The 12,406-nt window shown below is 36.0% G+C and overlaps 1 protein-coding gene across 1 annotated transcript in view; it reads left to right on the top strand.

Annotated features, from left to right (window-relative positions):
- The window catches only part of LOC136789683 (tetratricopeptide repeat protein 38-like), a 22,377-nt gene extending 9,971 nt beyond the window's left edge, over window positions 1-12,406 (top strand). Inside the window, exons 8-14 of the mRNA XM_066990315.1 lie at window positions 1,741-1,800; window positions 2,928-2,966; window positions 3,834-3,915; window positions 5,455-5,620; window positions 9,117-9,276; window positions 9,571-9,644; window positions 10,455-12,406. Coding sequence (XP_066846416.1) covers window positions 1,741-1,800; window positions 2,928-2,966; window positions 3,834-3,915; window positions 5,455-5,620; window positions 9,117-9,276; window positions 9,571-9,644; window positions 10,455-10,548 — 675 coding nt within the window. The 3' untranslated portion in view covers window positions 10,549-12,406. The remainder of the gene's footprint in view (window positions 1-1,740; window positions 1,801-2,927; window positions 2,967-3,833; window positions 3,916-5,454; window positions 5,621-9,116; window positions 9,277-9,570; window positions 9,645-10,454) is intronic.

The following is a 12,406-nucleotide window of genomic DNA, read 5'->3' as shown; positions in this document are numbered from 1 at the left end:
AAAACAAAGTGCCAGATCAGTAAGTGGAATTGTCTAGAATACCCTCATGCCCACTCCAGTACAGTTAAGACTTATTGACTGACATTGTCATAATGATAATGTATATAATCACTTCTTTTATGCAATATTTTTCATCTTAGCCTTCATGAACCCATCTTTTCATCGTGAACCCAGTTAAAATGTAATCGTAGAAAAAAAAGCAGGGCTTTCTAAGGGCTTATGTTTGGCCTGGTGAATTGACAATTAGTACTTCTTTTAATGACCAGGATCTTTTATCTCTATATTATCTATATCTATATTATCACTATATCTATATCATCACTACTTTTGGTGCTTTTAATTCATCTTTCTTTCTTTTTAATTCATAATTTCTTTTCTTTTTAATTCATCTTTCTTTCCAGTAAGAGTCATGAAGAATTTGTAAGGTTTTCTTTACATGGTAGTTTATTTTTTATCGTTCCTCTCCACACAATAAAGAAGATGCCTTTTTTTTTTGGATGTTTCAGCACAAAATCAAAAGGGGCAAATTATGTTACCAGAGGAGGCCTCTGTGCCAGTACTGTTGGTTATTAAATGGGAAAGGTTTTTCTCCAGAGCAAAGAGTTCTCATAGTCTGCTTTTATTTATTTTAGCAGTCTGCAAGCCCACTTCTGCCTTAGCAATTTAATCTCATTCAGAACTCAAAATCAGCAGTAGAAGAAAGGTTTTGTTTTATTCAGTGAGGTAATCCCATGTTCTTGTTTATATGGCATTTGGTATGGTGGTATGGTAGTAAACATGATATTATCAGGTTTATGCCAACCACTTAACTACTTTAGTTGCTCATATTGGTTTTGTAATATAATATTAAACAAGTAAAGATTACTAGAGGATTTATCTTAGCACCAGAAAGTTCACTGGGAACCTTTGTACTTCCTGAAAGTGAAGCAGGTTTCATCATTACAATGAAGATTTTTCCACCTGTGAGAAGATTAAATTTAACTATAGCGTTGAGAGAGAATTGGAATAGAGAGAACAACTTTTCTGGTATCTTAATTTTCACCAAAGGATTATGGAATTATATTCCTGTCTGTCTGTTCTCAGTGCACTCACAAAAGTGAACTGCAATTACATTGTTTTGAAGTGTAGGCTATGAAAGAATATTTAAAATTCTGGTACCAGTTGAGAAGTAGAGCGCAAAGTTGGTACAGTTCAGAGAATATTTATGATATTCAGTTATGATATTTAGTTATCTAATGTGTTTGGTATGCCTGTGTGTTTGGTATCTAGTGTATCTTCCATAGTCAGTAGTAGGACATAAGTTTAAGGAGTGATTACTCTGTCTGAAATGGGTATCTAGATGGGTGGGCTGAATGGCCCTCCTAAGGTGGGTATCTCTCTCTACTACCTAGCCATGTTACTTTAAATAAGACACTTAAATTTTAGATTAGACAAATCTTACTCTTGTTATAGATGCTTTTTTCCTAAGAGAAAGATGTGAATTCTTCTGAGACATCCAAGTGCAATTCTCCTCTGGAAAATGACTTGGGAAAAACTTTGGTTTTGAGATGTCACCTTGAATTTCAAGAAGCATATGCATACTGAGAAATTTAAAGTAGGCAAGCTGATTTAAAATTCTTGTCTCTTCTCTCACTTGATGTACTGACTTTTGATGAAGAAGAAAACAGAAATCTGTCAAGATACATTTAAATTTAAAGTTATTTTGTATATAACATTTTTATTTTATTTTATTTTTTCCAGAACAGTGATATACTTGCTTGTCATAATTACTGGCACTGGGCTTTATACTTCATTGAAAAGGTATGAGACATTTTCATACAGATGTTTTATGGTCCAGGTAGATAATTGATCTAATACTATTTAAAAGGCAGTCCTAGCATTTATAATTTTTTTTCAGCTGTTTAGAGGGTTGTTTTTTTTGTAAAATGGCACAATGACATTTTTACAAGATAGTTCGTTAGTACAATTATTTTGAGAATAATTTTTTTTGTAATTACATTGAACAAAGATCTAGTATCTTCGTTGGAATGTTGAAAAATTGCTGCGAGATTATTACATGTTCAAAGATAAAATAATGTCACTAATTACATTTGGCACAATTATTTTATAGAAAGATGAACCTGGATCTCTAATTTTTAGACAAAAACTTTGTCTAAAAATAAAATTCTCTTCAAATTCAGTACTAAATTGTTGACCTCAAAATTTGCTGACTCTAGAAAAGAGGCAGTATGACAGCTCTAAATTTGGTGGCTTATGTTATTAGTCAATGTTACTAATATTTAATGTTATTCATTATTAATGTTACTAATTCTTGTTCTTATAGAGAGATCAAATTTATTGAAACCCTTTAATTTGCAACTTACCCAACCTATCAGGCTGCAATGCAGAATTTCCTTGGACTTGATAATTCTTTGTACTTGTGGGTCTCAATTCATTCGGGAGACAAATGTGACGTCATGGAAAAAGTGCCATACGTTGGTCAGAAAACAAGATAACTTGCTTATGTTCAGCACTATTAACACTATTATACAGCTTTTGTATAGCCTGCTTAACATCAGTTTTATTCCTACCTCTTTGCATAACTTTATGATGCAGTAATTTTTGCAAAGAAACCTGAAAGGAAGATTAGAAAGAGGTAACACCTTGTCTTTCTCCCTCATGTGTAACCTACAGCAGGATTAGTTCTCATTATCAAATGAAACCTAAGCATACTGGTTATTTTACCTAGTAAAGCCTAGTTTATCTTAGGCTCTGTTCTTTCTTTTCAGGCCTCAAGGAATTCATTGACTTTTTTTTTTTCTTTTAAACAAGTCATGAGGCAGTGAAGTAATATGGCACCTATTGTATTTATATGTTTGGTTACTACCCATCACTCTTGTTTTCTCTACCTGGAATGTTAATCATACGGTCCTTGTTTGCTTTTATAGGGGGAATATGAGGCTGCTTTGACAATTTATGACAATCATGTGAGTAGGGGACTTAATCTTTACTGGAGAACATGCTTAAGACCACAATACATACTTTATTCCTTCTGCATGAAGTTGAAACCTATTGCAATTGCCATACATATATATTATTTATATCTGTTGTTTGGAAGGCTGTTTGTCGACTAGTGAAATGCCCCAAATACTCAAATATTGTACAGTTCAAGCCTTTCTTACACTTTTGCTTGGAGGAGCTGTAATGGCACTGTTGGTACTGTTTTCCAGGTGTCCACATCTCTTATTCATGATGTGTAGGTCTAAATGCCCCTGAAAAAAAAACTTTTTAAAAGGATGTGAAATGATTTTCTTGTATAGTCAAGTTACCTTTATAAAGAAGTGATTTTTGCATGTTAGCTACTAAGTCAACAAAAACATGTCTTTTTATTTCTACTTAATATGTTATGGTTCTTTACTGCATAAATTTCAAAACAATCTTAGTAAATAAGTGGTATCAAATTTGGTAGGATAACATCTTTGTAAGGTTTGTAAAAATAATGTCATTAAGAAAGCTGCTGTGCAGATTCCGGTCTACTAAATCTGGCAAAATGAAGTACTATTTATGGCACTATACTGGAAGCAAACAAACAAAAAAAAGACACCTTGATGACCTTCCGTGCTTACTGAGTTTAACTCCATAACATGTAAAACAGCACAAATGAAGCAATTTGTGTGTTTGTCACTGCAAATTACCACATTCAGAAAAGATGCAACTAGGGCTATTGTCAGACAGGTATTTTTGGATGAATAAAAAGATAAAATTAATTCTGTACTTTGAATATAAGTTTGATTATCTGAGTAAGTTCCTGCTAGCACATCAGTTGGGCAGTTTATGAATACCTGTGATTACAGATTGCTCCTCAGTGCCTGTCAAGTGGAAGCATGCTGGATATAGTAGATAACTGTTCAATGCTGTACAGACTTCGTCTGGAAGGTAGGATATCCAACTGTTCTTTCTTAATCTGCAAGAGGAACAGTTTTCTTTTTGACTTCCCCTCCCTACCCTCACCCCACAATACACATCCTGGCATGTTGGAGAAGTTTTTAAAGATACTTACAGAGCAAGCTTGGTCAGTGTTACAGAAGAAATCTTAAAATTCTTTTCTTGAGAAAAGCCTCAATGCGAAATTTATAATATTTTGCTGTTCTGCTTTAATTGGGATAGAGTTAATTTTCTTTATAGTAACTCATATGGTCCTATATTTTGGATCTGTGATCAAAGCAGTGTTGATAGCTCACAGATATTTGATCTATTACTGAACAGTGCTTACACAGCATGAAGGCCTTTTCCGTTTCTCATGTTGCTCTGCCAGCAAGTAGGCTTGGGGTTGCACAAGAATTTGGGAGGGAGCATAGCCAGGACAGCTGACCCTAATCGACCAAAAGAATATCCCATATCCTAAGGCACTATGCTAAGCAATAAAAGCTTGGGAAAGAAGAAGGAAGAGGGGACATTTGGAGTTACGGTGTTTGTCTTCCCAGTTAACTGTTAAACATAACAAGGCCTAGCTTTCCTTGAAATGGGTAAACATCTGTCTGCTGATTAGAAGTAGTGAATTAATTCCTTATTTTGCTTTGCTTGTGTGCACAGCGTTTGTTTTACCTATTAACCTGTCTTTCTCATCCCACAAGTTTTCTCACTTCTGCCTTTCTGTTCTTCTCCCCATCCCACTGAGGGGAAGGCAAGAGAGCCAGCTGCCGGGTGGTGCTTGGCTGCCTACCAGTGTTAATCTACATCATGTGCATAACCTTTTTTCTTTCCAAGATATTTTTTTTCCCATGCCAGCACAGTATTTCATTCAGCTCAAGCTAGCAGAGGTCACATATTTCTTTTCTGGAAAATTTAACTTATATTGTCCCTGGAGATCTGAGGCTGAATAATTGAGTACATTAGTCTCTAAAACGCTGTAGAGCTTCCTTTAAGTAAATTTCAAATGAAATACTTTATATTCTGATATTGATTGATATAGCTAGTACACATCTATTAGCCTCTGGCTTTGGGTACTCGCATAACTCTGTGTCATTTCTTCTCAACTTTTTAAAGCTGTAATTTGCACACTGGAGTTCCTGAAGGATGGTGTTGGAGGGTGCAGGGTTTCATAATGTTTTACTGAAACACTAATGGTGCATTGGGTTTGTTTATGGAATCCATCTTATCTCTCTGTATAATTTGATTGCTACAGGCAATTCACTATGAACATCATCTCCCAGAAGACACAAGCAATCTTGTATTAAAGCCAGAACCTTGTTTAATGCAGTCTAGAATACTGGCAATAAATTACTGACAGTCAATAAATCCTTTGCCCAGATACGACAGACTGTAACTAAGCATTACTCTATAATATAATTTTGCCACACCAGGGTCTGTTTTCCTGAGTTTAGTAGCAGTGCTATCTGTGCTGTGTGATGCTGATTACAAAGTGATGCTTTCGCATGTGGTATTTTTATTGAAAAAAAAATCTTTTACTCATAGGTATAAAGCTTGGAGACAGGTGGGACAATGTTCTCAAGATTACAAAGAAACACACCAAAGATCACATTCTTCTGTTTAACGATGTACACATCTTGATGTCCTCCCTTGGAGCCAAAGACCACAAAACTACTAATGAGCTTTTAACAACTCTTCAAGAACTTGCCAAGTAAGTAAATGAATTAAAATGTTATACTGCAAAAGTATTTTGTCCTCTGAACTTTAGGGTGGTAATGCCTGTGGCTCACAGAAGTGTTACAACATACTCTTCTCTGCCTTAGAGTGTTAGTGGGACAAGTCTGGTTGTCCCACTATCAGCTGATGTACAATTAGAAGATCCCTATAATTATTTTTATGAGTACTGTCTAGAGGGGCTTCTGTTTTGTTAAGCAAGAATCGCTTACATTTGAAGTCATGAGCACTAAGCACATTTGCTTTGTATTTTCTTTTGATGAGTTCATACTAAGCTATGTTACATACAATAAGTAAAGTATTTCACCCGTATAGTAATGAGGACATTGCACAATATATGTTAGCTCTCTGTGGTTGTTACTTCTGCTCTGCTTTAAAAAGTTCTTTAATCATGGACTGTTAGTTGGTAGCAATATTCTAATAGCTACTATTTGGTGCATTGTGAAGTATCTCTGTAGGAAAGCAATTTTTAAATATTGCTAAAGCAGTTCTAGAGAGTATTTTGCTTTGAATTATGTGCAAAATTTGAATATCGAAGTATTCCAACTAAACAATGTTTTTTCTTTATGTTCTCTTGTGTATTGAATAACTGTAAATGATTGTAATTCTTTTGAAGGGGTTGATCTATAGATTATGTAAACGCAGGTGATAGATCCTAAAAACAACTTACTGGTTTAAATGGTATAGTTTTAAGTACAAAATATAGTAATTTACAAAGTTGTAAACAATAGACCACCTGATTAGATTCTGCGGCAAACATGGGGGAGAAAAAAGATTAATACTTAACCCAATACAAATTTATATCTAGTTACTCTTAATGAAATCTCTCACATAAGTGCAAGTAATGGTTTTCAATTTATGAATGCTGAACAACTGAAAGTGAATAGAAAGCTGCTGATATCTGGAGAGATTGTGTCTGAGAACACAAACCTGACCTATGGGCTTGGTAGGCTGGTAAAGTCACAAATTGCAGTCAAATAACATCCCTGTTTGCCCGGCTTCACTTCCTTGAGTTACACTACCACCTTTCCACTCCTGCTTTCTGGCTATAACATCTTAGGAATTTCAGCTTACCCTGCTCCAAGCCCATGATTGCTGGTATGGCAACCATTGCCAGTTAAATTGCCAGTTAAAAATTTCATTCAGTTCTATATTCTTCCCCCATATAACTTGTTTTTCCCCTGCTTCAGCATCTATTGCTTCCCTTCCCTTAGAAAAGAAGGAGGAAGAAGAATCTGAAATTCTCACTATTTGTTTCTGACTATAATACCTCTTAACCAAAAATAAATGTAATTTTTAAGAGTAGTTATGAAAACAAGAATCTGTCAAATCAAGCCTAAGCGTGTCTGATTTGACTGAAGTAGGAGACAGTGAATATCTTTCATATAATTATATTGATATGTAAGTATATGTAAAGTGTGTAAAACTACACACACCACTTCAGGAAAGCTGTAATGAATACACACTACTTATCTCTCCACCTAGCGTTTCTCTTTGCCTGTATTCAGCCTTTTGTAGTAATAGAGCTGCACATTTTTCGCTATAATTTGAAGCATTATGAAGCTTAATTTTGTCATTTCAGAAAACTGACTGTGAGATGAAGAAATTATTTTAATGGTTTGGATTAGTGGATTAATTTGTGCATCATGAATATATTGTATTCATGCATATAAATGATATCTAAGATGTGTTTTACTTGTGGCTTATTTATTTATTTATTTGTTTAAAAAGCAGTCATAAAACTGACGCAGACAAAATTCATTTGGGGCTTTAAAGTTGACAAGAATTACCTTTTTTTAAAAAAAAAAAAAAAAGAATTCCATGGCGCTCTCTGGTGGTTGGTATCCCATGTTTATTTTCGTGGATAGAAATGTTAGTTAATGCAGGGGCATATATTGTTCTTCATGAATCAATACTTCAGATCAATTGCAAGAGGAAGTAAAAACCAGTCTTTGATGTCTGTGCATTTTCTCTGAGAGCTGGAAGAATCGTTTAAATGAAGGATTGTTTCATCATTTTCAGCTATCTCAGACCACTTCTTTAAAATACAGATCTGTTATACACTTTTAACTTTCCAGAGGAAGATGCATTTTAAGGAATGATAAACACATAGGGCAACACTGTATACATAAAAATCAGCATTGACCTAGAGGACAATAAGGGAGATTTATAATAGTGACTCGAAGAGAATATTTAGGGCAAAGCTTAGTGCTTTGAAAAGTAGATCTTTAAAGACATTTTGATTGTTTATAGAGAAAGCATACAGATACACACTTTATTTATTTATTTATTTATTTACCTAAGGAGTTAATTGTAGCAATGGGACATTTACTTTGGTGTTGCATAGCTTTCTGTTTACAGCAATGTGTACGTTTTGTATCATCAGATTTTTGGCTTGGTAAGTTTAAGGCAATAGTGTGGCTTTCAGCTGTCATTGCAAGCACTTTAAACAGAAACCAGTGACTAAAGTTACTAGGCTGGTTCCTCAATGTTAAAGACTTAATTTGAAAATTTAGAGAAAAATCTGTTCTAAGCAACCAATGGAATTCATAGCATTGACCTGTGCTCTGTATTCTCAGAAATGAATTTGTATTGCTGGGGTCAAAAAGCTCTCTTCACCTTCTGGTACTCCCAACCAAGCTTTTGGCACCTAAATGGCACTGCCTCCAAGTGTCAAGGTGTGATAACTGTCAGCTCCTTCTGTAGCAGTGGAAAAACAATTCCACATTGTCCCATTGCAGATATTGCCTATAGACCAAACGGCTACAATTTGGCTACTTATATTTTTACATTTTTTAATATTGGGAAGGATGTCTACTAAAATGTATACTTCTGCAGGCTTATTGTCATGCTTTATGTCTCTTTCACTCTTAGATGGGTTAGGTTACAAGCATTTAAAAGAAAAAAAAAAAAGAAAAACAAGTGCTATCTAAAATCCCTTGCTGTTTTTGCATCTAAAAACAGTCTATTGTGGTTAAAATAAGAGAGCAGACTTTGAGAGCTGTCACTGGGAATGCAGTGTATATTACAGCGATGGTGAGGCACTGTGATGCGTGGCAAGTTGTTTTGAAAGATTTATATTTGGAGCTCTCTGCAAGAGACTGATTGCCAGTTTTGGCAATGACAAGGACAGTCAAAGAACTAGCAATAGGATGTTCTGGTGAGAAGATCAGAAGAGAAACTAGCGTAGAATGTTCTGCCTTTTTCTTAACCCAAACTATTTATTGCAAAGGCAGGAGGCATTGGGCTTGTGACTTGCAAATATGTGCAGAGGAATGAAAACTGGTTAATGAGTAACAGAGGTGAAGGTAACATAACCACACAAAAAAAATATTATCCAAGTACTGTACCTGAAATATCAGGCTTTGCAGGGTAAAAAGAATAATTCTGTCTGCAGGCAGTGACAGACTTGCACTGAAATATGCATGTTTATCATTTGATTTATGCAAGTTCACCACTTTCTCATTCTACAGAGCACCTTGTGAAGACCATGAACTTTCCCTGGCTCCTAGTTTGGGGTTACCACTGTGCCAGGCTTTTATGGAGTTTGAAAAAGGAAATTGTGACAAAGCAGTAGACCTGCTGTATCCAATCCGTTACCAGCTAATCCAACTAGGAGGCAGTAATGCTCAGGTAAAGGAGGTCAATAAAACATGTTTTGATGCAACTTAATCCTCTTCCAGTAGCCTCCCTTTGATGCTTACATTACTAATAACACTTCATTCTTATAAAATGAAAAATTGTGCTTGTGACTGAATCCTGTTTACAAACACTTACTAACAGTGTTAGCTATTCAAACATGTCAACGAGAAAATGTTTTCCTCGGGGGCTTTTGGTAAACAAGACATTGTAACCATTGTAATGATGTTCATGTAAGTCTAAATTACTTATTAATTTGTATTTTGCTAACTTCTTTTCTGTTTTCAGAGAGATGTTTTCAACCAGTTATTGATTCATGCTGCTTTAAATTGTAAATCAAAAGCCAAACAAAACCTTGCTAAGTGAGTATTTTTCCTGATTTTTTTATGGAAATAATAGTTTTCAAAAATCAAGAGTAGTAGCAAGTATACTCAATTAGTGCTGTAATTACACACAAGCATTCATAGTTAAATGTTGCTACATTTATCAAGATAAAAAGTGCAATTGCTTTCGGTTCCAAATGTGCATTCTTACAGTCTGGATGATTTATCTATATTTTTTTAAGGGCAGTTGATTTTCAGAGGGTTTCTGTCTTAAACAGTGGCCTCTTGCCTGCTGGTCTGTGTACTTAATGGACTCCTAAACTTCAGCAAACTGCTGAAAGTCAAGTCCATCCTAATAATAATAACATCAGTTTTACTGGGAAATGTGATTAACAGAGCCTGATGTGAGCTTGCCTCAGTACAAATTATATGTGTCTTGCTGGGCAGAAATCACAGATGTTGCTCATTGACCTGTATGGAGTTCTGTTGAAAGTCATCAACTGGGCCTGCCTGTGCACTTAAAAGAATGGATCCTCAGGACGGTGTAAAGCCTTGCCTGTTCCCCTCCTGAAGTTTCTTTGAAACATAAATATTAAATCAAAATAATTCTTTTGTGCACCCTGAGTGCTCATTTTCAGTCTCTTGTCAGTGCTAAGAAGCACGCTGTTCTGCCTAAACTTACTGCCAAGGCTAAATGTTTCCAATAAAGGAAATCTGCACCTCAAGAGCAGGTCTTTAGGTATTCTTTTCTATCTCTTATAAGGACACTGCAGATGATCTTACAGGAAAAAATGATGTTGTACTCATGACCTTCATCCCATTTATCTGCTACCTATTCTCCTTTCTCAGATGCCTCCTGAGGGAACGCGACGTGATGAGACCAAATTCACCAATGACAGAGCGACTTATGAGGAAGGCAGCAGCAGTTCATTCAATGGCTTAAATCTGTCCTCTGTGCTTGAGATAGCAATGTGCTTAGCAATCAAAGTCTGGGTGCAGGGAGTGGAAGAGTGCTATGCTGTAGCCCATGCTAGAGAATCACAGTGAGTAAGAGCACCCTAGGAGCTAGAGATCTGATGACAATTTCCTTAAAAGATATAAAGCTGTTGCATTTCATGTTATATCTTGGATGATTCTACAAGGAAATAAGAATACCTGCTGATAATACACAGCTATCTGTAGCATCCTGAGGCACTACTTTTCTGGTATATTTCCTTGAAAGTTTCCTCGACCCTGATAATATTCAGTACAGAAACAGTGCCTGGATTTCAGTCATTCATTGGCCTGGTTTATTACTTCATTAATATGTTAAATAGTGAGTAAACATTTCAGGTAATTCAAAGAGACCTTCTCAGCATCGCAGATGGGCAAGTGTAGGGCCAGAGCCAATACAGGCATAAATGGAGTTCCATATCAAGCTTCCAGTCCATTAAGGCATGAGTTACCCTGGCATTACAGATCTGTCTGCACTCAGGATCTTTTTCCAGGTGCTTTTTTTTAAACTGTCTCTTACAAAATGTTAGATTTCAAGATAGAATCCCAGAACTTCTTGAAATTAAAATGTGAAAGAGCCAGACAAGAGGAACAATGGCTGACTGCTGGTTAGGACTATTTTGATGTGGGTGATTGCTTGGCACCTTTAAATCTTTCAGGAAAAAATGAAAAAGCCTGGATTTCAGCTAAAACAGTGCTGTCTCTGAATGGTAATTTGGGCTGGAATCTTTGTGCTTAGTTTCTGATAACTCAGGCCTTACTGTCGTCTCAACAGCATGGGACACTTTGTTTAGCAATGTAAGGTTTAAAGCCAATGTTCATGAGCTTTACAGGAACACTGGGGCATCTCAGTGCGGGTGAAGACTGCAAAGGAACTCCCCCAGAAAGAGAGCTAATGGGAACTGTCACAAAGCTTTGTCCTGGCGCAAGTGATGTGATGAGCTTTGGTGCTGCAAATAAGTCATGATAGGAGACATAAAGCTCCATGAATTTCTTGTGCCTCTCAATTCCTGCAGTGTAGCAGAGTTAAAAGCTTGTCTTGCAACAGTAATCCAGAAATCCCTAATGGAGAGAAGATAGTTTTTCAAACCAAATCTAATGCCTTCTGTTCTTGTTCCTGAGTAGAAATGCCACACCCTTTAATTTTCCAAGCTCTGGCTTTGGTATCTACAAGCACTCCAGGACATGTCTGCTCCTCCTTCCTATCCAGCTTGGGCTCTTCCACATGTCCCACAGTAGCCCCTTTTCACACACAATCCTTCTGACCTAAAGCACTTGCATAGCTGGCCCTACGTTTGCCCTGGAGTTCCTACATAATAGAGGCTTAAGATATGCAAGTGCCTTGCTGCCTGCCTTCTTCCCCCAACCATCACTTGAGGAAAAAATAGCTTAGTTTTAAAAAAATGATAATTTGTGAAACCATATAAGGTATTTCGGTCCTTGCTTGCAGCCTTTTGAATCCTGTGGACAGTCATAGTTCACTGCTCTTCAGGTATGTCACTACCTTATCTGTCCAGCCATGGCTGTGATTGGCTCACTCAGTGATAAAGTTAGTGCATTTTTTTTTACTGTTAATTTTTAATCACGGCATGTCAAGCAATGACTTTAGACAGATAAATTTTTACTCAAGGGATGTAATAAATCTTACTATGCAACAAAAGTCTGAGAAATCTGCTGGCTGTTTATGAAGTGTGTAGTGTAAGTGATGCATTGCTACATAAATCTAAGAGTGATATTTTTAGTACTCCTGATATAATGTGATTTAGAATTCTGTCTGCTTTACATTAATAAATTCAAAGATGTCCTCA

This window comes from Anser cygnoides, chromosome 1 (genome assembly GCF_040182565.1).
Source record: "Anser cygnoides isolate HZ-2024a breed goose chromosome 1, Taihu_goose_T2T_genome, whole genome shotgun sequence".
NCBI classification, from domain to species: Eukaryota; Metazoa; Chordata; class Aves; order Anseriformes; family Anatidae; genus Anser; species Anser cygnoides.
Note: the sequence above shows the minus strand (reverse complement) of the source record. Positions and strands in the feature narration are given on the sequence as shown.